This window comes from Odocoileus virginianus, chromosome 31 (genome assembly GCF_023699985.2).
Source record: "Odocoileus virginianus isolate 20LAN1187 ecotype Illinois chromosome 31, Ovbor_1.2, whole genome shotgun sequence".
Taxonomy (NCBI): Eukaryota; Metazoa; Chordata; class Mammalia; order Artiodactyla; family Cervidae; genus Odocoileus; species Odocoileus virginianus.
This window is the reverse complement of record NC_069704.1, coordinates 16,396,461-16,424,250: the sequence shown is the minus strand read 5'-3', so window position 1 is coordinate 16,424,250 and position 27,790 is coordinate 16,396,461. Positions and strand designations below refer to the sequence as shown.

General features: G+C 38.0%; 1 protein-coding gene and 1 non-coding gene across 3 annotated transcripts in view; one reads left to right on the top strand and one right to left on the bottom strand.

Annotated features, from left to right (window-relative positions):
- Positions 1-3,130, top strand: part of TMEM38B (transmembrane protein 38B) — a 67,182-nt gene extending 64,052 nt beyond the window's left edge. For both annotated transcript variants that reach the window (XM_020869476.2, XM_020869477.2), the window contains one exon: positions 1,202-3,130. In XM_020869476.2, coding sequence (XP_020725135.2) covers positions 1,202-1,417 — 216 coding nt within the window. In that variant the 3' untranslated portion in view covers positions 1,418-3,130. The remainder of the gene's footprint in view (positions 1-1,201) is intronic.
- Positions 3,131-16,546: 13,416 nt separating this feature from the next.
- On the bottom strand, positions 16,547-16,651 carry LOC139032518 (U6 spliceosomal RNA). The gene has a single exon (XR_011485059.1). It is a non-coding gene; the product is annotated as a U6 spliceosomal RNA (small nuclear RNA).
- Positions 16,652-27,790: the final 11,139 nt, after the last annotated feature.

Sequence of the window (27,790 nt, the reverse complement as noted above, 5' to 3'; positions counted from 1 at the left end):
TGTGCGCTTACATGCCAACAAAGTGGAGAAGCTAGAAGAAATGGATGTATTTCTAGAAACATATAACCTACCAAGACTGAATCACAAAGAAATAGAAAATCTGAACAGACCAGTTACTAGTAAGGAGATTGTATCAGAAATCAGAAACCTCCCAACAGAAGTCCAGGACCAGACAGTTTTGCTGGTGAATTCTACCAGACATTAAAAGAATTAATACCATTCCTTCTCAAACTCTTCCAAAAATAAAAAAATGATGGAATGCGTCCAAACTCATTTTACAAGGCCAACATTACCCTGAAACCAAATCAGACAAGGATGCTGCAAGAAAAGAAAATTACAGGGCAATATCCCTGATGAGCATAGATGCAGAAACCAACAAAATATTAGCAGACCAGGTTCAACAATACATTAAAGAAATTATACACTGTGATCAAGTGGGATTAATTCCAGGGATGCAAGAATGGTTCATCATCTGCAAATGAATTGGTAAATCACATTAACAAAATGAAGGATAAAAATCATATAATTATCTCAATAGAGGCAGTAAAAGCATTTGACAGATTTCCACGTCCACTTACAATAAAAAACTGGGTATAGATGGTATGTACCTCAACATAATAGAGGTTATATATGGCAAGCCCACAGCTAACATTGTAAGTGGGCATTATGCCAGGTGAAAAAAGGAGACAAAGACAAATACACTATGATTTCATTTATGTGTGGAATCTAAACTTTAAAAAAAAAATCAAAGCTCATAGATAGAGCAGATTAGTTGTTGCCAAAAGGTGGGGGTTAGGGGTGGTGAGGCTTGGTGAAATAGGTTAAAGGGAGGCAAAAGTTCCAAACTTGCAGTTATAAACAAGTCATCAAGTGTGTAATGTATAGCATGGTAACTGTTGTAATATTTGAAAGTCATTACGAGAGTAGCTCTTAAAAGTTCTCATCACATAAAAAATTGTGTGTATATGTAACTGTGCGTGATGAGGAGTGTTATCTAGACTTACTCTGGTGGTTATTTCACTTTATATATAAATATTGAACCATTGTGTTGTACTCCTGAAACTAGTATACTGTTATATGTCAGTTATACCTCAATAAAAAAATGGGTTTTGAATCTTTTCCTCTTTTCACTTTCTCCTTTCAATTTTGGGAAACAGAAGACATTTGTATTTAAATTCAAAATTGAACTTTTTTTTTTCAGATAACCATGATGATTACAGAGACTGCTCTTATGCCTTTTGCTTGTTTTGAAGATACATTGAGTCAGATGCTGTTTGGCTGGCAGCAGAAGTTTTTACCATGTGAAAAGAAAAGTGAAACAAAATCATCTTTCAATGGTACTGGTTCATCTACCTCAAAACCTGTAGCTAATGCTTCAGAGAAAGTTAAAAAGAAACATAGTAAGAAGACTGAGTAAATTCACTTGATGAGCTTCAGAAAGCAAAAAATTTTCTTATCTACCTGTCAGATTGTGATAAATATTTCTTGTAAATGATGTAAATAAAGATTATATATAAGGATTGGAGGTGACAAAAAGAAAGAACTTCTTTCTGTTTCAGGGAGACTGTCCCTTTCTGGATTGTAATTTTTTGAGTGTTATGAGTATATCATGTGAAATTGTTTTTCTAAGTTATATATAAAAGATTCTATTGTGATTTTTAAAAGTTTTATATGGATAAAAGAAGACTGAATTTTTAAAAAAATGTTAGAAAAAGTAAACCTACTGTCATTGCAAAATTACAAAATTAAAGTCTTGCTGTTTAATCTAGATATTTTCATAAATTTTTATTTGAATCTATTTGAGTTTTAGTTCAGCAAAATTAAACTTTTATTTTCATATTACCATTATAATTCCTAGATATGAAAAACAGTTCTTGTTTAATTTTGAGTACTTTGGGAAGAGTAAACTTTACCTAAATCACTTTATATTATGAATGAAAATAAATTACTAGCTTATATCTCAGAAATGAACATTGTATTTTTTGCCCACATTAAATGGAAATATCTGAAATTTAATTGTTTTCTACTAGCATTTTTCAGTGAGAATAGAATATTATTAGTCTTAATCTTAAGTGTGTTTCATGCCCTTGTTTGTACTATTTCTTTTTTCTCAAAAGAAAATCAGGGGCATAATTTTTAATAAGTTACTAAGTCCATGTTTTGCTTTGTAAATTTTGAGGAGCTTATTTTTTTTTCTCTCTCCTTAAAACACATTTGTTTTAACTGTGGGAGATATTCTTCACAGCATTTTGTATATTCTTAAGGATTATTTAAATTAAAAAAATTTACCTTAATGTTTACTTTCTTATAAGTACTTCTCAGTTTTCTAGTTGAATGCCTCTTACTAGTTTTACATATGTTTGTTATGTTTTAATGTACATGTACATATATTACTAATTTTATTTTACATTAAAACTAGTTACATTAAAACTAGTTACCCTTATGTGTAAATACTCAGCTCTAATGAGAATTGTCCTCGGGCATCTGACAGCATCCAGCTAATGAAGAAGAAACAAACTAAAATCTTGTATGGTAGTAGTCTACTTGAGTAAAGAATGATGACGTTACATTTTGTACCTATTGGCAAAAATAATTAAAATAATATAATAATAAGTAGAAAAGTTATTAAATAATGTTAAACTTTCTTTATTTTATAGTTTAAAAGTCCAGTTATAATTTTAAAAACTCTGTGACTGACATGAGTTCTGCTAAGACCATGAGCCTGCATAGAGTTAGCATGTATCAGGCATTTTTGGATGACATAGAAATATTCAAATCATACTCAATTTGGAAGTCTTGGTTTTTAAGATTTTTAAAAATATATATATAAACACCAGCAGGTACTATACTTGCTAAGAAAGTTTGTTTTGAGGGGGAGGACCTTTGATAACTTTGGAATGATAAGTTAATTTTTTAATATTAAGTTAATTTTTTAATATTCTGAAAAGTCATTAAATATTTAAGGGTTCTGTATTATATTTGATACTTTTATAGTTAACTTTTCAGAATTAAAATGTTGCTAATTACTGGCTTAGTTTTGAAGTTTGGGTTTCACTGTAATTGAAATGGCAGGAATCTTATTTTACACTTGTATTAAAGATAAACTTATTGCAATAAATTATTATTTCTATGTTTTTTTCTATTTTTCTTGATATAGGAGTTTATAGCTCCTGTGGCCTTTTGGTTGATTTGCTATATATCCAGATATTACTGTCTGCATGAGATATACAAACTTATCTTTTCCAGTATCCATAACCTTTAATTCAAGGATTTTAAGAGCTCTACTAGAGGACATGGCTTAGGCCTGAAACCTCCCAGTTCATGCTGCCTGCAGAGACTTGACTGGATTTGCAAAGCAGATTGTTACATTCCTTACCCAACATGTAGTATGAATGAAGCCTGTGGGCCTGCTTCACACAGACAGATAGGTAGCACTGAGAAAATTAAGGTCTGGTAGGTTTTCTTAAATAAGAGGAGACAAGAAACTGGCAAGAACATGGGCTGGCTTAACTCAGTGATCTCACCCTCTAGTAAAATAAGGCCAAATTAATATCAAACTCTGATTTATCAGATTAGTCACTCTTCCTTGATGAGGGTGTAATGGCTGGAGAGGGACTCCACAGATAACGTGGAGTGAATGGATTTCAGGGAAATTCCAGCTTTCCTGTAGGCAGAAAGCAAAATATGGAGAGAAGAGGAGAGACTTTCCCTCTTTGGTGGTTTTTTTTTTTTTGGTCTATTCTTTTAAGGCGTACATTATTCTGTTAAAATCTACCACAGATCACAAGTTATCACAAATGAGTGATACATTAGAGGTGGAATAACATGTTCAAGAATATCATCTCTCCCCCTACTGCTTTCTTGTTTACATTTTACTGGTGGTGAGACATAGAATAAGCAAACAGATATGTTCTTGTGGTAATACTAAAGGTTATGAATATATATTAAGCAGGACCCAAGGACAGAAAGTGAGAGAGCTGGGGGTACTTGTTAAGTAGGAGTTAGAAAGGCCTTTCTGTTAAAATTGTATTTTACTGGAGAGGAAGTGGGGGAATAAGTCAGGCAGACATCTGTGTTAAGTGCAAGGTCATTCTTCACTTAGTTGAGTTAGATTATGTATTTTTCCCCAAAATTATTGAATTTATTTTTTTAATTTAGTACAATTACACACTTGTTTTTAACAGACATATTTCTTTGATGGAATTTTTCTTGTTTTTACAGTTTGTTCTTTTTTAAGTTAAAATTCACATACAGTGAAAGCACATATTTAAAGAGTTGACAAATGCATACAATTGGTACAGTCTAAACTCCTATCATTACCAATGCCTCAGGAAGTTCATTTCTAGTTAAGCCCCCTCCCCACAACTGAATAGAAATAAAATCATGCAGTATATTCTCTTTGGCATAAGACATCTTTCAAACAGCATAATGTTTTTGAAACTCATTCATCTTGTTGCATTTATCAGTAGTTCATTCCTCTTTAATTATTTATAGCATTGTACTATATGACTGTGTCACAGTTTGTTTATCCTATTGATTCCCATCAAGGCTGTTTCTAGTTTGGGATGTTATGAATAAGCTACTGTGAACATTTTTTTGTACAAATCTTTTGGGGACCATGTGTTTTTATTTTTGTTGAACAAATACGTTGGAGTAGAATTATGTTTTATTAAAAAAAGGCAACTGCTAGACATCTTTTCCAAAGTAGTTGTACCATTTTACACTTCACAACAACGTATGAGAGTTCCACAGTCTTATACAGGATTAGTGTTGTCAAGCATTTTAATTTTGTTCATTTCTAATGAGTGGTTTATAGGTTTTATGGTTTTAATTTTCATTTCCTTAATTAATGTGATGTAGAACACTTTTGTGTGTGTACTTATTGGCCATTTGTATATCTTGCTCTGTAAAGTGTTTCTTTGGATGTTTTTCCCATATTTTATTGGATTTATCTTTTTATTATTAAGTTCTTCATGTATCTTGGATATCCATTCTTTGTTAAGTAGGTGTTTGGTACATATTTTTGTGGGGGCTATGGACTACCTATATAATGATGTCATTTTTATAACGATGTCATTTAATGGGCACACATTTTAAATTTCAAAAAGCTAATTTCCCAGAATTCTGTTTTACAGTTATTATTTTCTATGTTTTAGAAACTTTTGCCTACCTCTAAGTTACAAGTATGGGCTTCCCAGGTGGCACTAGTGGTAAAGATTCTGCCAGCCAATGCAGGAGATGCAAGAAATGCAGGTTCCATCCCTGGGTCGGGAAGATCCCCTGGAGTAGGAAATGGCACCTCACTCCAGTATTCTTGTCTAGAAAATTCCCTGGCAGAGAAGCCTCACGGGCTACAGTCCAAGGGACTTCAAAGAGTTGGATGCAACTGAACACACAAGTCAAATACATTTGCCCATCTGAGGAACCCCAAATAAAGGAGTGCCTCGCTTTTATTCTGAAAAGCACTTAAAAGAGGAACACTTTATGCTATTATGTAATAATTCTATTATTTGGGCCTAATTTTTGGTTCTTCTCAAAAAACACTGTACATGCTATATATGCAGTCACTTTTTCTGTAGGAATTTATAATGTGTAAATTCCTATAATGTATTCTTTAAATACATTATAGGAATTCAAGACTTTTTGTGTTGTGCTTAGTTGCTCAGTCATGTCCGACTCTTTGCGACCCCATGGACTGCAGCCCGTCAGGCTCATTTGTCCGTGAGGATTCTCCAGGCAAGAATACTGGAGTGGGTTGCCATGCCTTCCTCTAGGGGATCTTCCCAGCTCAGGGATTGAACCCAGGTCTCCCGCATTGCAGGCAGATTCTTTACCAGCTGAGGCACCAGGGAAGCCCAAGATGGAGTGGGTAGCCTATTCCTTCTTTAGGGGATCTTCCCAACCCAGGAATCAAACCAGGTTCTCCTGCATTGCAGGTGTATTCTTTACCAACTGTGCTACCAGGGTATGTCTATTTAGGGAGTTTGTATGTAGGCTTGTCCTTGGTTTATCACAACTTTGGTATTTACAAGGGATGGTGAATAAGAATCTGACAGTAAAAATCCTCTAAACTCAGTCTAGGTATGGGATTAGTTGGGAAGTTAGTGATCCATATTGAAATATACAATCCAGATACGTCTAGTTTGAAAATCAGTATAGCTTTGTTTACATGGCTGTCTACTAATCCATGACAATACAAAGTTATATGGCACTCTGAATTGAAGTTGAAAACTATCATTTTTTTTTACTACATTTAATAAAGAGAATTAAGATTTAATTGGGATAAAAATAAGCAATTCATATGGTGGGATTGTGGTTTGGTGTGGGGAGAAGAGGGGACTCTCCTGCTGTATAAAGTAACTTAAGATATATTTTCACCCCTGTAGAATGTATTAGTAAAGAGAATAAAGTTGATAATGAATATTTGTATTTTTAGAAATATTTTGTGTAATTGTATGAAGTTTGATGTAAAAATTCAGTCTATCAGTAAAATAAACTGTAGACTGAAACCTTTCTTGAGGATAATATGAAGTGAAAGGAATAGGCTACAGTGGCTGATAAGCAACACTGTTACATTGACATCTTAATGAGATGTGAAGAGAAGTACATAACATCTTGATTAAATTTTCAGAGGACATTTGGTATTATGAAAACCTGTGTAAGTGACAGGAAAAATTCAAAGGACTAATAATATGCTTGGGAAATGATTCAGCTTAAAAATGTTGAAGTATACAGCTGGGAAGAATTACAGGAGGTCTAAACCTAAGGAAAAATGCATTCATTTTATAAAAATATGAATAACAAAAATTAATGAAACATTAGTTTGTTATAGTCTTCATTTTGAGCAGCTGGTATTTTGGGGGTTATATTACTGAGGAAGAGAACAGTTTATTTTAGAAGACACATGTCTTTGCCATGTCAGCTTACATTAAAGGACTGTTTAGAAAATAAGGTATATGAAAAAATGTTTAAAACATTATTTCACAGAGAAGCATCTAGTTGATTTATGGATATAACTAGAGTTCTGCAGTTTGGAGTGCAGAATACTGTACCACAGTCATTTCCTATGTATAATATTTAAGTACCACAGGTCAGTAAGATTTGTTCAGAAGTCTCTTCTCTTCAATACACTATTACTGTGTTTTATTTTACTGTTATGATGTTATGGTGGTATAATGGTATTGTTATGGAGGAGCTCAGTTGCTCTGTATGGCCTTCTGACTCATGCACTTAAGTAATTCTTTCATTGTTGTTACTGCACTACTATGCCAATTACTGCATTCACCTTATATCTGATCTTTCATGTTATTAGTTGAATACAAGTCCTCAGAAGCTCACATTATACTTCCCTCTGATTGCAAGTAGGTATTATGATAAGTTTTGTGGTAATTAAATTCAGTTGAACACAATATTTAAAAATTTTTCTGTCTCGCTCTAAAGTGGGTTCGTGTTCAAGAGGCTTCAGGTTTGGTCCTGCCTTCTTATCTTGAGCAGTGTTATTAATGTTGTTCTTTATAAAAAAGACTTGAAACCAAACTGTCCAGAATCTTTTAAGTTGCAATCCCTGTCTGAACCAAATCTTTGGGGTTCTAGACATTTAGGTTCATAAATATTCTAGGTTTTTATACCTGATTCAAGACATTGTTTTCTTTTTTTTTCTTTGATAGTAGCCATCCTGATCAGTGTGAGGTGGTATCTCATTGTAGTTTTGATTTGCATTTCCCAAATGATTAGTGACTTTGAGCATCTTTTCCTGAACTTATTAGCCATTTGTAAATCTTTGAAGAAATCTTTATCCAAGCCATGAATTTTATCCAAGTTCATGCTTTAATTTGGTCGTTTCTTTTCTTTTCCCCCGTCCCTGAGTTTTAGTTCTGTATATATTGTTTGTATAAATCTTTTGTCAGATATATGACTTACAAATATTTTATCCTATTTTGTGGGTTATCTTTTTACTCTTAATATTCTGGTGCATACATTTAAAAATATTTATGAGGTCCAATTTGTCTACTTTTTATTTTGTTGCCTTTGCCTTTGGTGTCATATTAAAGAAATGATTGCCAAATCCAGTGTCATGAAGATCTGTCCTATATTTCCTTTTAAGAATTTTATAGTTTTAGGTGTTATATTTAGGCCTTTGATCCACTTTGAGTTAATATTTGCATATAACGTTAGGAGAGTTCAGCTTTTTTCTTTTGCATGTGTTCATTCAGTTTTCCCAGCACCATTTATTAGAAAGGCTGTTCTTTCCCCATTGAACAGTCCCTGCACTCTTGTCAAAAATTTGACCACATATGTGTTTAATTCCTGGTGGCTCGATTCTATCTAGTTGGGTGTATATGCCTGTATGTCTGCTAGTATTAACACTCTTCATTACTGTAGTTTGTAGCAGGTTTTGGGGTCTTCCCAGGTGGCTTAGCTGGTAAAGAATCTGCCTCCAATGCAGGAGACCTGGGTTCAGTCCCTGGGTCGGGAAGATCCCCTGGAGAAGGGACTGCAACCCACTTAAGTATTCTTTTCTGGATAATCCCATGGGCAGAGGAGTCTGTCAGACTACAGTCCATGGGGTCACAAAAGAGCAGGTTTTGAAATGTGTAAGTATTCCAGCTTTGCTCTGTTTCAAGATTGTTTTGGCTATTTGGGGTTGCTTGAGATTCCATATAAATTTTAGGATGAGTTTTTCTAAAGAAATCGAGATATTGACAGGAATTCTATTGTAGGTCATGGGTATTATTGACAACACTATTAAAACTTCTAATCCATGAACATAAGATGTGTTTCCATTTATTTATGTCTTCTTCAACTTCTTTCAGCAATATTATAGTTTTTATTGTGTAAGTCTCTCACCTTCTTGGTTAAGCTAATTACTAAACATTTTTTTCTTTTTTGATGCTATTGTAAGTGGAATTGTTTTCATGATTTCCTTTTCAGATTGTTCCTTTTTTAGTGTATAGAAATGCTATTAATTTTTGTGTTTAATTTTTATCCTGCCTTTTTGATGAATTCATTATTTTTAACTTTTTTGTGATATTTAGAGTTTTCTACATAGAGCACCATCAGCAGATAGAGACAGTTTTATTTCTTCCTTTCCATTTTGAATGCCTTTTATTTCCTTTTCTTTCCTAATTGCTTTGGTTAGGACTTCTAGTACTATATTTGAAAGAAGTGGCAAAAGTGAACAACTTTGTTTTTTTCCTGATCTTTGGTGTAAAATCTTACAGTCTTTCACTATCATGCATGATGTTCTCTATATGTTTTTCCTGTATGGCTTTTATTATGTTGAGGTAGTTTCCTCCAATTCCTAGTTTATTAAGTGATAGTTATTCGTGATAAAAATCATGAAAATGTGTTGAGTTTTGTTAAATGCTTTTGCTGCATTTGTTGAGGTGATCATGTGGGGGTTTTTTTCCTTCATGGGATTAATGTAGTGTATTACATTGATCAGTTTCCTATGTTCAACAGTCCTTGAATTCCAAGAATAAATCTCACTTGATCATGGTATACAATCATTTTAGTATGCTGTTGATTTTGGCTTGTAAGTGTTTTGTTGATTTTTGCATCAGTGTTCATAAGGGATATTGATTTATAGTTTTGTTTTTTCTTGTAGTGTTTTTGCTTAACATTGGTATCAGGATAATGCTGGCCTCTCATAGAATGAGTTAGGAAGTGTTGCCTCATCTTTAATTTTTTGGAAAAGTGTGAAAAGGATTAGTATTAGTTCTTTTATGTGTTTGGTAGAATTCACCAGTGAAGTCATCAGATCTGGGGCTTTCTTTGTTGGGATTTTTTTTTTTTACTACTCTTCACTAGTTACAGGTTTTCTCAGATTTTACATTTCTTTGTGATTTAGTCTTCGCAGGTTTTATGTTTCCAGGAATTTGTTCATCGAAGTTATATAATTTGTTGGTATACAGCTGCTTATGGCACTCTCTTACAGTCCTTTTTAATTCCTTTAGAATTTCCTTATTCCTTTTCACTTCTGATTTTGGTAATTTGAATCTTCTCTTTTTTTCTCAGTTCATCTAGCTAAAGTTTTGTTGGTTTGTTTTCATTACTTTTTATTATTATTTTTATGTTCTCTGTCTATTGCTGCTACAATCTTTTTTATTTTGTTTCTTCTGCTAGCTTGGGTTTAGTTTGTTCTTTTTATAGTTTTTTAGGTTGTAAAGTTAGGTTGTTGATTTGAAATCTTTCTTGTTTTGAATGTAAGCATTTGGGGCTATAAAATTCTCCCTTTGCCTGGCGTTCCCTTTGTTCTGTAAGTTCTGGTATGTTGTGTTTTAGTTTCATTTGTCTCGAAGTATTTTCTAATTTCTCTTGTACTTAACCTTTGGTCCATTGTTTAAGAACGTGCTATTTAATTTCCACAAATTTGTGGATTTTCCAATTTAAACCTATTACTGATTTTTAAATTTCATGCTGTTGTGATTGGAGAAGATACACTGCATAATATCTATTCAACTCTCTTGTGACTTAAGATATACTCTATCCTGGAAAGTGTCCCATGTGCACTTGAGAAGAATGTATATGCTCTTATTGGGTCGAATATTCTGTATATGTCTGTTAGATCTAGTTGGTTTATTATGCTGTTGAAGTCTTCTATTTTCTTAGCTTCTTTTTGGTTGTTCTGTTAATATTATTCTTAGTATGGGGTATTGAAGTCTTCAACTGTTGTTATAGAACTGTCTATTTCTCCCGTTAATTTTGTCAACTTTTTCTTTATGTATTTTGATGGCCTGTTATTAGCTATGTAAGTATAGTGAATACAGTAATGATTGTTGTATCTTCATGCTCTGTTGGATCTCGCCTTAATGTGTAATTATTAACGCATAATGCCCTTCTTTGTCTCTTAACAACTTTTTTTGATTTAAAGTTATTTTGTCATGCTCTCTTTTGGTTATTATTTGCATTACATGCCTTTTTCCATCTTTTCACTTTCAGTCTTTCTGTCCTTGGGTCTAAAGTGAGTCTATTGTAGAGGGCATATGGTTGGATCATTTTTAAAATCCATTCTACCAATCTCTGTCTTTTGATTGGGCAGTTTAATCTGTTTCTACTTTATTGTTAAACAATGCTAACCATCATCTGACTCTTTTGGAAAATTAATCCTTTTGCAATAGTAATATCATCGATCACTGATCACAGATTACCATAACAAATGAAAATGAAAAAGTTTGAAATTTTGTGAGAATTACCGAAATGTGACATAGAGACACAAAATATGAGCAGATGCTCTTGGAAAAATACACTGACTGACTTGTACTATGCAGAGTTACCAACAAACTTCAATTAAAAAAAAATAGTGCAATATGTGTAAAGTGCAATAAAATGAGATATGCCTGCAATTAGTGATGTAGAGGGACTTTCTCTTGTCACTTTGTTTGTTTCATCCATGCCACATAACTTTGTATTCATCATTTCCTGCATTACTGTCTTCCTTTGCATTTAGTTGATTTTTTTTGTAGTGAAATGTTTTAAGTTCCTTTCCCATTTCCTTTTGTATATATTCTACAGCTATTTTCTTTTTGGATGCCATGAAAATTCCATTTAACATACTGAAGGTATAACGTTCTTATTTGAGTTTATACCATCTAAACTTCAATAACATAAAAACTCTGCTCTTTAATACCTCTGTTTCCACCCCTTTTGATTGTTGATGTCATAAAATTACATCTTTATACATTATGTGCCCCCAAATATAAACTAATAATTAATATAAATGCATCAGCTTTTAAGTAGAAAACCAAATGTGGAGTTACAAATGATAGTTACAATATTACTTTTGAACTAATAATTGTTTTTAAAAGATATATCACTCTCTTACATTGTGGAAAACAAAATGTGGACTTGTCCACCATTATTACAATAATATCAGCTTTTATCATTATACATCTATTTACCTTTATTAGTTCTATATTTCTTTATATCACCTCAAGTTACTATCGAGTATCCTTTCATTTCACACAGCAGCTCACTTGAGTATTTCTTTTAGGGAGGATTTAGTGGTAACAAACTGAATTTTTGTTTATTTAAGAATGTCTTGATTTCTCCCTCACTTCTAAAGGATATTTATGCTGGATGTAAAATTTTTGGTCATCAAGTTTTTTTCTTTTAACATTTAGAATATGTTGGTTTTCTTCTGGCCTCCAACATTTCTAATTAGAAATTTGCTGACAGTATTATTGAGTATCCCTTATATGTGATGAATCCCTTCTCTCTCGGTGCTTTCAAGGTTGTCTTTTGAAAGTTTGATTATAATGTGTCTTGGTTTGAGTTTCTTTGAGTTGATCTTACTTGGAGATCATTGAGCTTCTTGAATGTTTATGTCTTTCATCAAATTTGGGAAGTTTTCAACCATTTTTTCTTCAAATGCTGTCTCTTATTTCTTGTTATCTTTTCCATTTGAGACTTCTACAATGTGGATAATGTTCTGCTAGACGGTAGTCAAGAAGGCTCTGTTCACTTTGCAGTCTTTTTTCTTTCTGTTCTAATAATTTTCATTGTCCTATCTTCAATTTTGCAGATAATTTCTGCTGCCTGTCCAAATTTGTCTTTGCCTCTCTCAAGTAAATTTTAAATTTCAATTATTGTACTTGTCTGCTGCAGAATTTCTTTTTGTTTTTTAGCTTTTCCATCTATAGATATTTCCTTTTTTTTTTTTTTTTTTTACACATTGTTGTCTTGGCTTTTCCACATCTTCTCTTAGATCTTTGAGCATCTTTAAGACTTTTTTAAAGTCTTTATCTCGTAAATCTGCCACCAGGTCTGTTTCAGTGACAGTTTCTGATTATTTTTTTATTTTGAATGAGCCACACTTTTCTGTTTCTTTTGTGAATTTTGTTGACAGCTGGACATTTAGATCTAATAATGTTGTAAATGCAAATCAGGTTCTCCCCCTTTCCTAGGGTTTGGTGGTTTATAAGAAATTGTTTTTGTTTATTATTTTGTTTTGTCTTGTGTTTGTTGCAGATTATTTTTGTGTTAGGAATTAGCCCAAGGTATAAACATAAGGTGTTCTCATGTCTGTTTTCAGCCTGTGCCTTTTATGGGGCATGCACAGTCACTTTCTTATTTCTTCCATAGATGCAATTGTTTTTAAATGTCCAACCCTTAATGTCTGGATCCTAAAAGGGCAAAGAGAGAAAAATGAAGAGAGGAAAAAGGGCACTGGTCCTTTATATCCCTTACAAGTTATTTGGGGAGGCGGGGAGTGGTGAAACAAAAATGGCTGCCTACTTTGCACCTTTGTGATCAAAAACCTCAGTCAGCAAGCAAAGCATAGATCCCTGATATTTGGAAGGCAGTCTTTTTTGCCAGCCCTGGCTCCTGCAAGTTGTGTGCAGATTATTCCTGGAACACATGTGTGGATGCCTGGCAAGAGGGCTAGGGTGGGGAAATGATTAGCTACTATTATGCTAAAAGTGTAAATTGACCAACATTAAAAAGAAGCAATCTATGAATTATTGGAGTCCCAGAAGAAGAGAGGTAGAAGAAGAAAGAGTTTATTTATAGAAATAACAGCGGAGAATGTCCCGAATCTGGGGAACAATTTGGATATTAAAATTCATGAAGCTTGTAGGTCACCAAACAGTCCCAACTTAAAGTGATATTCTCCAAGGCACGTTATAAGAAAGCTGTCAAAAATTAAAGACAAAAAGAGAATCTTAAAACCATCAAGAGGGAAGAAAGTTGTACTTATAAGGGAACTCCTATAGGCCTACTGGCAGATTTCTCAGCAGAAACTTTGAGGGCTATGTGAGAGTAGTATGGTACATTCAAAGTGAAATATATACAACTGAAAGAAAATAGATACAACTGAAAGAAAAAAACTGCCAGCCAATAATATCTCACTGGCAAAGTTGTATCTCAATAATTAAGGCAATATAAGTACTTTCCCAGACAAAAGCTGAAGGGAGTGGCTCACCACTGACCTGCCTTGTAAAAAATGCTGGAAGAACTTATTCAAGCCGAAATGAAAAGATGCTAATTAATAACATGAAAATGTGAAAAGATGTTAATTAGTAGTGTGAAAATATACATGAAAACGTAAGTATGTAGTCAAAATCAGGATACCCTAATACTGTAATATAGTGATGTGTTAACTACTTAACTCCAGTGTAAATGTTAAAGAACAAAAGTATTAAAAATAATAATTTATCAATACATAATATGAAAAGGTAAATTGTGATATTGAAAACATGAAAGGGGAAGTAAAAGTAGTTTTGTATATAATTGAAGATAAATCATTATCAGTGTAAAATAGACTGGTATATCTATAAAATATGTAAGCCTCATAGTAACCACAAAGCAGAACCTACAATAGATAAACTAAAGCTTAGAGAATCAAAGCATATCAAAATGAAGAATTATTATCAGTTCACAAAGGAAAGCAGCAAGAGAAGAGGAAAGGATAAGGGAACTGCAAAACATCCAGAAAACAATAAGATGTCATTAGTAAGTCCTCGCTTGATTAGTAAGTCATCAAAAAATAACTTGTAAGTGGATTAAATTATCCAATGGAAAGTCATAGAGTGGCTAGATGAATAAGAAGATAAGACCCAACTATATGCTGCATGTAAAAGATTCACTTAAGCTTTAAGGATACACATATGGTGAAAGTGGAAACAGAAAAAGATATTTCATGTAAGTAGAACTCAAGAGACCAGGGGTAACTATATTTACATCAGACAAAATAGACTGTAAGTTCAGTAACAAGAGACAAGGTCAATAGCTAATGATAAAGGGGTCAGTTCATTAAGAGGATATTCAATTCATTAAGAGGATATAACATATTTATATGCACCCAACATGAGAGCACTTAAGTATATGAAGCAAATACAGGTCTGAAGGGAGTAAGAAATGCTATAATAATAGTAGGAACTTCAATCCTCTATTTTTAACAATGCATAGATTGTATAGACAGTAAATAAGAAAACAGTGGGTTTGGACAACATTATAGAGGAAATGGGCCTAATAGACAAATATAGAATATTTGAACAGCAGCAGAACATACTTCTCAAAGGTATATGGAACATTCTCCATCATAGTCCATATGTTAGGCCACAGAACAATTTCAGCAAATTTAAGAAGACACAAAACCTCACTGAAAGAAATGAAAGGAGACCCAAATAAATGGAAAGATAGTCCATGTTCATGCATTAGAAGACTTCAATATTGTTATATATATCCCAAAGCACTCTACAGACCCAAATGTAATCCCTATAAAAATTCCAATAATCTTTTTTTCAAAAAGTGGAAAGGCCAATCCTCAATTTATATTGAGGTTATGTATGAGCTCAACAACATGGCCTTCTCTCCACAGCCATCTTGACTGTAGCTGCTGCTGAATGCCCCATCTGCCAGCCATAGAGAACAGTACTAAGCCTACATCATGGCACCAGTTTGATTACATTGGACTGCTTCCACCATGGAAGGGGCAGCACTTTGCTCTTACGGGGACAGACACTTTGGACATGGATTTGGTTTCCCCAAATGCAATGCTTCTGCCAAAACTATCATCCTTGGGTTTACAGAATGCCTTATATACACCATAGTATTCCACATAGCATTTCTTCTGATCAAGGAATTCCCTTCATGACAAATAAAGTGCAACAATTGGCCCATGGTCATGATAATTCACTGGTCTTACCTGTGTTCCCTGTGCTTCTCCCTTGTGTCTCATCTCTGCACTCTTCTGGTTCAGGTTCTAAGCCTCTCAAGCATGGCCGGAAGAGTATATTTCAGATAGGGATCCAGAACACTGCTAACAGTGTTTATAACCTGGGTTAACAGAAGTTCCATCTGGTTTCAGAAGTTCCTAATTACCCTAAAGAAGGCAATTTCCACATCTATCACAATAGCAACAGCAAACTACTCTAGAAAAGCAAGGGAAGTGAGTAATATGTTGATTGGAATTCTTTTGGATCCTGTCATCTCTTCACAGAGTGAAAACTGAAGTTACAGGCTTGCATTCCCTCACTGAGGGATACCAGTCAAGCCACTCCTGGATGAGTGGATTGAGAGAAACAGGCTCAGGGCTGTGCGTGTGTATGCATCCTCATCTCCTTGCCTTAAATCCAGCTTTTCCATCCCTGAGTTCATAGACTGCTATGCATATTTAGATGGGACTGGCAGATAAGAAGCTGGGATCTTACATGCGTGGTAAGAGAAGCCAGCAAGCGGAGACTGAGTGCAGGGCCAGGGAGGTTAACTCATCTAGGAGGAGGGTACTCGTGGATGATTCTCCAAAGGGTATTTAGTGAATTGGGAGTTGATCCACTTGTATTCGTTGGTTGGGCCAACTGCAGTAACCAAAGTTTCCAGAATGTATAATGGCTCAAATACTTTCAGGTTGATTTTCAGTTCCAAGAAGAGTTCAAGACATTTCAAGTTGGTGGAGAACAATGCTTTGCACAGGCATTCAGAGAGCCAGGCTGATAAACTTTGCAGTTTAAAAAAACAAATGAAGTATAGTTGATTTACAATATTGTGTTTTAGTAGCAAAGTGATTCAATTATTTTTTTCCCTCAGATTATATTCCATTATAGATTAAGTGAAAGGCGTCACAAATTTGGGTGCCATCCTTGTGCAGGGGCCATGCTAAACTCTGTATCAGTCCAATTTTTAGTTTATGTACTGCTAAAGTGAGCACAACTTTGCCATTTTAAATAAACAACTTTCAAGGTTGCCCTGGAAGGGGAAAGAGGCACATAAAAGGTTTTTATGAGCTAAACTTGAAATACCATGTCTCATTTCCCTTTGGTGAAACTGAATGATACAGCCACATCTAGCTGAAGGAGACTGGACTATGTGCCCAAGAAGAGGAGATGAATTTGGTGAGAACCAGCAACCTTGGACACAGATGTGTCCAGCGGGCAGTGTTGTAGTGTCTGGAGCAAGGCAGCAGGAGCTAAAGCCAAGATTTTGCTGGAATTCAGACAGGAGGCAGCATTCTGTCAGTGCTGTTCTGCCCAGTCTGAAGTAAGATGTTAGCCAGCTGCAGGCGTGGAGATAATTTTGGTGGTGGGACTGTTACAGATACTAGTGCCTAGGCCCTGGAAAACAGGATGGGAGGGCTCCTGGAATCAAGCAGAGTGAGACTTCCAGACCTGAGCCTCAGGAACTGAGAGTCAGGCCCAGGTTCGTGCTGATATTGAAATCCAGTAATATGGACAGAGATTTGGGAGAAGGCTTACATATGAAGGCTTACCTTGGGAATTCTTTGTCTGCGACAACAAACCTAATCCCAGGAACCCTGCTTGTGAGCCTCGGACTGTCTGGGTCAGGCTTGGTTCTGGGACAGCTTGGGGAGGGTCCTCCCCCTGAAATTTTCTTTAGCACTGTCTTTTCCAGAAGGGCACTCACATATGCCCTTTAAAGAGTTTCATGTCCTCACAAGAGGGGTGCCCTGATCCATGTGGCTTCCTCAAGCAGCCATACTCATAATCCCCAGCTTTTAGGAATTTACATTAAAATAACCCTGGGATACAGGTCACAGTTTTTTGGTTTTTTTTTTTTTGGCTGAGTTTTTGTTGCTGTGCGCAGACTTTATCTCTAGTTGGGGTGAGCAGGGGCTGCTCTCTTGTGTTGCCTGGGTTCTAGAGCATGTGGGCTTCAGTAGTTGTGGCGCCTGGGGTTGGTTGCCCCATAGACCGTGGAATCTTTCCTGAGCAGAGGTCAAACCCGTGTCCCCTGCCCTGGCAGGTGGACTCAACCACTGGAGCTCCAGGGAAGTCCGAGGTCACAAATCTCTGATGCCGTATAGTCTCATAGGGCACATTCTGTCCCACAGTTTAGGCGTGTAACCTAGTGGCTAAATAACTACTAGATTCTAAATAACCAATTGATCTGCATATAGAGAGCTGGGACTTGAATTGCTTGCTTTGTTTGCTTTCCTCTTTGGAGGTGGCCAAAAAAAATCTTAACAACGGCTTAGGGCTTTCTGAACATTGTCTTTTAAGGATGATACTGCATGTACTGTCTAGAGATGTTGTTGGAACAGATGTTGTGAGAGGTTCTTACACTCTAATATGCTGAGGATGCCCATGTATCCCCCAGGCGTCATCACAGAAAATCCTCAAACACAATCATAGCACTACAGGGCGTTGCTTTCCACTTGACCCTTCCATTTTCTTGATTGTTCAATGCACAAGGGTTATTAAGAAGCTGAAAGATGATTGTTAACACTCCATCGTGTCTGCCAGCTATGTGCTGGCAGATTTTTGCAAACAGATTCAGGAAACCACTGTAGGCTAATGACATAATAGGATGTGGAAAAATTCTGGTCTTATTCTATGAAATAGCTAACCTATTTTATAGAACAAAATATAGGATGCTGAAGGGTGTGGTAAACTATAGTATTGGAGCGTAGTCTCTAGTAAATCTGCCATTTAATAACTTGACCTTGGGTTGATTTTAACTGTGTCAGTATGATAAAGAATCCTCCTGCAATGCAGGCAACCCTGGTTTGATTTCTGGGTCGGGAAGTTCCTCTGGAGAAGGGATAGGCTACCCACTCCAGTATTCTTGGGCTTCTCTGCTGGCTCAGCTGGTTAAGAATCCGGCTGCAATGTGGGAGACCTGGATTCAGTCCCTGGGTTGGAAAGATTCCCTGGAGAAGGGAAAAGCTACCCACTCCAGTATTCTGGCCTGGAGAATTCCATCGACTGTATAGTCCATGGGGTTGCATAGAGAGTGACTTTCACTTACTTAGCTCTTATCCTCACCTGAGACATGGGAATTCTAGTGGTACTCACTTCCATGGGACTAAATGAGACAGTGTATGAAAAATGTTTGGCATGATGCCTGGCATATAGCTGACCTTCAAAAAAACACATTACCTATTATTATCGGCTAATGCTTTTTAAAACCCTGTCATTTGAGGAAAAAAATGGGAGATTAAGCACCACTAAATACAAACACTTGTTCTTAAGGGTTAGAACTGAATCCTTGAAATCCTGCTGGTAAAAAGGAACATTTTTTATCATCTCCACCCACCCAGAGACGATCACAGATCAAGCAGGGTAAACAGCCCATACAAAAGTCTAGAGTAGAGGTTCTTGTGTGACATCCAGGTCAGGTGCATCAGCATCACAGGGAATTTGCTAGAAATATAATTCTTGGGGAGGGAACCCTAGATCTTCTAAATCGGAAACTCTGGGATGGGGTCCAGAAATATGTGTTTTAACATGCCCTCTCAGGGATTGGTAGCTCAGGTTTGTGGACCCAGGTGTAGAAACTCCAGAGATAAATTTGTTGATAAAATGCAGCCGACGGTGCTTGCAGAGAACTTCTGTGAGTTCATGAGCCCAGACCTACATTCGTGGCTGCCTTCTGTGGCCCCCGCCTGAGCCCCTCATGCCCCCTGCCCTGCCTCCTTCCTGTGGCATCTTGGTTAATAGTCCCACCATCCACCCAGCTGCCCATTCTTCTGGATTCTTTTACTCTCTCACTTTTCATCCAACCAGGCTCTAGGAACCTGTTGATTTCCCATCCTGAACACTTGTATCTGTCTGCCCCTCTCTCCCACTACCTCTTATTGGGTTTAGGAGGAGAGTGCCATGTTTTTGATGTTTCTGATCTTTGCTCTTTAGTTTCCCCACTCTCCTCTCCACACTGCTACAGAGTGACTTTATAAAACATGGATGGACTGGTTGCTCCAAGGCTTAAAATTAACTTCAAGTGCTGCAAACACATCCTTACTGTGATATTCCAGGCTCTTTACTTCTTCCAGAGACTCCGTTTCCAGCCTCCCCTCTTCTTCCTACCCCTCTCATACCGTATGCTTCTGCCACTGTCTTCTGTCAGTTCCAAGCTCTTTCATACCCTCTTGCTCTGCATATCTTCTTGTCCGCTGCTTTGCATGTTCTTACTCATTATGTGCTTACTGAGGTTCTAGTTAACAGCTCAGTTCCCACATCGCCAACCCTGGAAACCATCCTTAACTCTTCTATGCAGATCTGGAATCTTTCTTTTTGGTTCTCTTGCTAGATTCCATTTTAAAAGACATTCACCATTCATCCTGATGGTTTCCCTGCTAGACTGTGAGCTGCTTCAGGGCCAGAGAATTTATTGTCTTACTCATTTCCTCACTCCAGCTCTCCGCACTGTGCTTAGCACTTATTAAGTAGCTGCTTAATAACTATTTGCCGAAGGAATGAAGGAATGAGAGTAAGTATGTAGTTACAAGAGGATTTTCCTTTTAAGGAACAAAACCTCAGCTGCCCAGGCATAGAATACTGCCTTTGAGAGAGTATTTATGTTCTGGATCACGGCAGCCGTGGAAGAGGAATATGCCTCTCAGGGGAAGCCACGGGGGAGTCTGGGCAGGTGAAATGTAATTATCCAAGCTGGCCCTGGGCCAAGGCTACTCAGCGCTGCAGCGAGGCCAGGGCTCAACACAAATGGGCACGACCTTCATCTCACATCTCTTCTGAAGAGCTGCTCCTCCGGCAGCCCCGAGCCCCCTCACAGCTTGCCAGGGCCTGGGGTCAGTCTCACTCACAGGGAAGGGGCACCCGAGCCTCGTGACCCTGCTGAGCTGGCTGCTTGCCTCTCGGCTGCCTTTGGTCTAAGCACACAGCCTGGTGTGGAAACGGAAGCTGGACTGTGATCTCTCGTTCATCCCTTTCGGCCGCGCTGCTCAATTCCTTGCCGCTGAAGTTAGACCGCGCACTTGACTTTGAGGACACAAGACCCTAGCACATAACAATAACTTGACCTCAAGTTACTGGCAGCTGATTTCCTCACTGTGTGTGCGTGTGTGTTCATTTCTAAAAACAATCAATTCCCCTACCCAAATCACCAGGCAACACGTGTACAAATGCACAGAATTGAAAAGCCTTTTTTTTTTTTTTACAGATGACCTTAACTCTTTTGTGGAAGAAAGTGCAGGTTAAACAAAAAGTGGCTGAGCTAGGATTTAAACTCGGGAAATCAGACTCCACGGTTCGAGCTCTGAGACCTCTTGACTTTGTGGCAGGTTGACCTCTCAGAAGAGCTACCTGGTACATGTGCTGTCTCTCAGTCAAGTCTGACTCTTTGCAGCCCCATGAACTGTAGCCGGCCAGGCTCCTCTGTCCACGGAATTTTCCAGGCAAGACTGCTGGAGTGGGTTGCCATTTCCTCTTCCAGGGGGTCTTCCTGACCCAGGGATCCAACCCGCATCTCTTGCGTCTCCTACATTGACAGGAGGATTCTTTACCACTGCGCCACCTGGGCTACACCTGAAACTAATGTAATATCCTTAAATCAACTATATCTCACTTTAAAAAAAGATTTACTTGGGAGGGTTGGGATAGCAGAAGCTGACAAGCAGAGCCAGGACTCCTGGGCCCTTGTTTTTTTCATATCACTAAAACCATAGAGCCTTGGTACTTGCACAAATAAATGACCTTGGAGACAGCCACCGGAGGCCGACAGAGGAATGCAGAGTGAAGAACAAGGCACGTCCTTTATACAAAGCAATCTTGCGTTCAGGCTGTACTGTGCCTCTCAGCCATTCTCCAGACAAGATTTTATGCCCAGAGCAGAGACTTTCCCCTAAACAGCAATATTCCTGTATGTTCTACTTTTCATTTCCTTGATTCTCCCTCCAAAGGTCTCCAAGCAATTTACAAACTGTAGGTTGTGTTTGCAATTCGGACCCTTAAAGTTTATCTGTCTTTCTCTCCCCTCTCACTTTTTCTTTGTCTTTTATGATTGTGATTGAAAAAGAGGAAGAGTTGGGAGACCAAAGCTCATGAATGTATATGAAGCCATTATATCTGCTGGGTGAGATGCGTGCACAGGCACTGTTTTTTAAATGGTTGTCTCCACATCACCAGAACTGCTTTAGAGCTTTTTCCTCCAATTGCACAAATTCATTATTTACTCTTTTACTGCATCTATTTATAAGTCCACATGGACCCTCTGGGAGGCCCAGTTCTAGCCTCAGAGCTCCCGTAATGAAGCCTAGCTCACTCTGCTTTGATATATCTCCCTGCTACTGCTGCCCGGGGAATAGAGAGTGTGCCCACCTGGTTTTTGGAAGGTCAGCCTGACTGAGGACAAAGGATTTTAAATTGTGCTCTGTGGAATCCTGGAATCCTGAGTAGGCTGCCTAGAGTTCTAGGAAATAACAATAATAAAATCAGCCATGGACATTCTTTTATTTTTCAAGGCACTATGATTTTATTTTGGCTGTTAAACTTTTTCTGGGGTTAAAATAAATATGTAGCGCAAGCCGACTGGACTCCCTGCAGTTTGTTGTCAGAGTTACCATAGGCGTGGACCGAGCCGGTACTGGGGACATTCTCTGGTTCTGACTTGTCCCAGAGAGAGGTTTTTTTTTTTTTTTTTGCTGCGCTGGCTGGGTCTTCGTTGCTGTGTGCAGGCCTTCTCTAGTTGTGGTGAGCAGGCCCTGGTCTCTAGTTGTGGTGCACAGGCTTCTCATTGCGTAGCTTCTTGTGTTGTGGAGCACGGTCTCTAGGTGCCTGGGCTTTAGTAGTTGTGACGCATGGACTTAGTTGCCCCTTGGCACATGGGATCTTCCTGGACCAGGGATTGCACCCGTGTCTCCCAGGGAAGTCCCCCAAATAGAGATATATCACTTGACTAGGATGTCAGCCCCTAGAGTACCTGGCAATAGTAGGCACTCAATATTAATATTTGTGGGATGAATAAATAGATGAATTTTCTGACCACCCTATCTCCTCTGACGGCCCCCACCTGTAGCTTCATTCTACTTCAGACCTTGTGTCCATTTTGACCAAGGGCAGCTTTGCTCTAGGGTCACATGCTTTGAGGCAAGGTCCTCAGGCCTGATTGGGACCAAGTGACCCCGTCACAACTCCCCCAGTCTCCTTTCCTGCACGAGATTTGCTCTCGAGGGAATTCCTGAGTGCTCGGCTCGCCTCTGGTCCCAGCTCTTCCCCCTCCCTTCTGGTGATGGCGCAGGTGGTAATTCTGGTCCCTGTTCTTTAGTTCCTCTGATTCAAGGACAGAAGCTCTGGGGTCGTGTCACTCTTGGGTTTTTCTCCAAGTAAGTGCCTATTCTCTTAACTTGAGAGTCTTGGCCACCAACTGAGATAACCAGGTCTCTGGAACTGAGAACTTCGTGGCCTGGCTGTTCCCTGGAATTTGCTTCTCTCGGTAGCCAGACTTCCCAAACGGAGAGCGGAGCACCTGAGCATGTGGGCAGGGCTGCCAGGGTTTGACTAAGTTTCTCTTCCAGCTAGTCGCTCCAGTCTCCCAGCCTCCAAACTCTCCAGAAAAGAGACTGGAGTTTGGAGGGGAGGGGAGTCTCTGACTTCTACCCCACCTCTCATAGGTAAGTTAACGACAAGTGCCTCAACTAACACATACAGTGACTCCTTGGGGACATTTTGGAGACCCTGGCCTGTTTGCTCTCTGAGGTTGCATTTTTAAGAAATGGACAAATTTATTACCAAAAACTTTCTTTATTACAGTTACCTTGGGAAGATCACACAGAGCGAGAGAACCTTGCTTCTTAGAGCAATCGACCCACTTCCCTCAGTGGGGAGCCGTCCTGGGTGGTGGGAGCAGAAGTCCTTCTGAGGATGTAGGGGGGATGGTTCCACGAGGAGGGAAAATAAAGACCTTACAAGGACAGGGTACCTGGGGAGGGCTCAGAGAGAGACGTGAACATTTTAGAGGAAGCAGCTCTGGAATCTAAGAATGGTTCCACGAGGAGGGAAAATAAAGACCTTACAAGGACAGGGTACCTGGGGAGGGTTCAGAGAGAGATGTGAACATTTTAGAGGAAGCAGCTCTGGAATCTAAGAATGGTTCCACGAGGAGGGAAAATAAAGACCTTACAAGGACAGGGTACCTGGGGAGGGTTCAGAGAGAGACGTGAACATTTTAGAGGAAGCAGCTCTGGAATCTAAGAATGAAGGGTAGAAGGGAAAATTTTAAGACGCCTTACTTGGATTACAATTGCAATCTTCTTCACAGTTTTTAAAGACCACAACAAAAGGTTCAAACCATTTTGGCTGCTGGATTAGCTTACTTGAATGAGATACCATGCTGTGGTCACACAACTTGAGAACCAGGGATTTCAAATGTTGTGTGCCAAGCTACGGTGGACGTAGCAGTGGATGAAACAGACCCAAAACCCCTCCTTATGGAACTTCCTGGAAGAGACAGTAAATACAGTATGTAAATTATGTCACCTATTGTAAAGCTGGAGAAGCTGTAGGGAATTCCATGTTGAAAATTTTAAATATGGTGGACAGGGAAACCCTCCATGAGAAAATGTCATGAGAACACAGAGTGGAAGGCTGTGAGGGGGTGAGCCAGGCAGGTATTTCGGGGCAGAGTACCAGAAGAGTTAGAGTTAGGGCATGTTTGCAGGACAGCAAGGAAGTCAGTGTGGCTGGAGTGGAGTGGTGGAGGCAAACCGTGGTACAGGGGATCACCTTCATCATACAGGACTTTGCAGATGCCTTTAACTCTCTCAGGAGAGCTCTGAGTAGAGCAGGGAGCGCTGATAAATATTATGTCTAAAGTCTTAAAAGGAGGAAAGATGGACGAGGAGGCAGATATAAGGCAACAGTTAAGAATTACTAGAAAAATTCAGATGATAAAGATGTTGGCAGTGAATATAGTGAGAAGTGTGTTCATTTCTTAACATTGCACATCCATTTGTTTATTAACTTAATACATCATTTGATAAATGAATTAGTAAATATTTAGTGAATACTGACAGAGATTACATCTTAAATGGAAGACAAATAATTATTATAAGCTCATTCAACTCCAGAGTTCTAGGAGCCTAGGAATCAGAGAAGAGAGCAATGCTCCTTCCTGTCATAGAAAATATTTAGAAGCATAAACGAGTATTTGGCAGGTGACATTCCTGTTTTGGGTAGAGAGAGGACAGACAGAGGCAGTGGCCCAGAGCATGGGGAATGCTGAGGAATGCAGATTTGGAGCCTCGTGTTTGAGGGGTGTGGCTATGCGCCAAAGGCAGATGGGAGACAACAGTGAAGGGTGTGGTGGATGAGAAAGCTGCTGGTTGGGGCTGGTGGTGGGACTCCCCTTGGCAACAGCAGTCACAGGGGACCAGCTTCTCTCAGGCTCACCTGTCCTGGGGGGAAGGAGACAGCTAGAGTGCCTGCAGCTCAGTGAGGTGCTGACGCTGAGAGTCAGGGCCAAAGAGCCCTCAGAGATCACCAGCCACATCTCACCATCCAGAGCATGTATGGAAGCTCAGAGAGGGGAGGAAGTCTCCAAGTTCATCAGTTAGAAAACGGCAGAGCTGTGCCCTGAAGCCTGGACAGAGCTCTCTCCTATTGCACTTTAATATGTCAGAAGGTTTTTTCAATCTCCTTCTCTCCTTTGTTCAGTGGAATATGACCCTTTCTCTTTGGCATCTATTGCTCAGGATCCATCTCTGCTGACGAGCTGGTTTCCGTCATAGACTTCATACACCTCAAAGTCACACTGGCCTTGGGCCCTTCCTCAGGAATTTTGACCTGTGGCCCTTTGTGCACCTCTGGTCATCTGCCTGGATTCGTGACTTGCTGTCTTGCTTGTGTGACTGCTCCTACCTGGGACCCATCTGAGGCTATGCCCAGCTAGATTCTCTCTTTACTAATCTCCCATACAACACACTCCATCAAAGCGTCACTGCTTTCCCACCCCAAGCTCTAAACCCAGCTTGTCAGGTCTCTCATGTCTGGATACATTCTTTCCATTTGTTCTTCTTTACCTTTTCTGCTTTTAATTCTCCTTTTCCTTTGAAGAGCTGTCCTCTCCTTCGTACATCCCCTCCCTTACTGATTACCCCACTATTCATAAAAATGTCCAGGGACGGATTGAATAATTGGCAAGAAATAATCGCTTAGGGAATGAGGGGTAAGAAAGAGGCTGTGAGCAGTCATACTTCACTGTTACTTTTGTCACATCTGTGTTTCTCATAACAAACACGGGCTAGAGATTTCGATTTGACCTAGACCTTGGAGAGTAGGGCTATGTCTCCCCTGCCCCTTCCTCTCTTTCCTCCTCCTCCTCCTTCTTACTATGCATTTTCACATATTAGACAAAGATGTCCATTCTTCAGATGGTGACTTCAGACTGCTGGCAGTGTGAGCTTCCTTTTCTTTAACCTGCTGCCCCTAAGCCAGGCCATCTTGGTTTGTTTATTGGAACCCCACTGTGTCATTTTTCTTGGTTTCAAGTTTTGATCGACCTTCAAATATTTCTTCTATTCTGATGGTCACCAATATTGTACCTCCAGCCCAAATATCTTTCTAGATTTAAGACCTTAAAGATTGTCACAAAGCTGTCACTCATGGCTGTTGCAAGTTTGGGGCTGAGTTCTAATCCCATTAATTGTCTGGCTATCATCTAAGGTCAATTTCTTAGCTCTTGAGCTGCTTCTTTCTCTGCTGAAAATAGGAAAGAATATGAATACCCAGTGTGAAAGCTGGTGGGAGGAAAAAACGATATGTAGAATTGTCTTGTAACTTGTAATTGGATGTTTTAAAAAATCTCTAAGAATAGCTTTGAGTTGTATTTGCAACTTCAGCAGATACCAGGTAAATTTAGACATTGCCCCTGCAATAGACATATGTTGCCACCAGGTGGCAGGAGAAACCTGTGATGCAATCAAGGAGAACACACGTTCCAAAGGCTAGAATGAGATAAATTGTGATTGTTGAAAGAAGCCAATTTAGTGATTATTAAATAAGCAAAAAGGCCTGTTTACAAATCACAGTGTCCCAAATAAACCAAATATAAAGCTTCTAATACAATGTGTTTCAAACAGTTCTTTTAGGCAATGGTGACCATTTTTCAGATAAAATCATATACAAAATCTCATATATATGAAATAGATGAGAGTGGCAGGAAGAGTGGTACTGTTTCTGAAGTAGGGCGGGGACACTGGGAGTCCGTTCTCTCATCCTCCTCTTTCATCCTTGAGCTACCTTTGCTGAACCTCAGGGCTTCATGGGACAGAGTTTCATTTTAAAATTATTATTATTAAATTTTTATTTTTATTTTACTTTTACAAAATGGTTCTTTATGAGAAAATAGCTTCATTTTAACTTGATCTGTCAATATCTTAGGCTATTGTGTAAATTATAAGTTATATCTATTAAATGTATTCTCTAATAATACTTTTCCCCCACCCCCTTATTGCCCCTTCCCCCTTCCCTCTCCCCACTGGTGACCACTCGCTTGTTCTCCATATCTTTGAGTCTGCTTCTTTTTTGTTATATTTGGTAGTCTGTTGTATTATTTTGGATTCCACATGTAAGTGATATCATATAGTATTTGTCTTCCTCTGACTTAGATTTATTTTTTTATTGAGGTGTAATTGACATACATTATATTAGTTTCAAGTATACAACATAATGTTGTATTTGTATTCAGTATTTGTATATATTATGAAATGATCACTACAATAAATCTGATTAACATGTCGCCAACATAGTTATAGAATTTTGGGGCAGAGTTTTAAGCCACTATTCTGATATTTTCCCAACATACTCTTAAAACATTCTTTTATCATTATGGAAAAATTATATGGTACTTTAAAAAATACGGAATTTTAAATAGTTTATATAAAATATAAATTATCAATACATAAAATATATAAATATAAATTATAAAATTTATAGAATTCATAGAACAATTTTTATAGAATATCCAGGATTATGACACATAATTATAAAATTTTAAATTTTAGAATAAAATATATTATTTTAAGGCACTTAAAGTATCTTAAAATAATATTCTTTTAAAAAGTTTTTATTGAAACATAGTTGATTTACAATGTGTT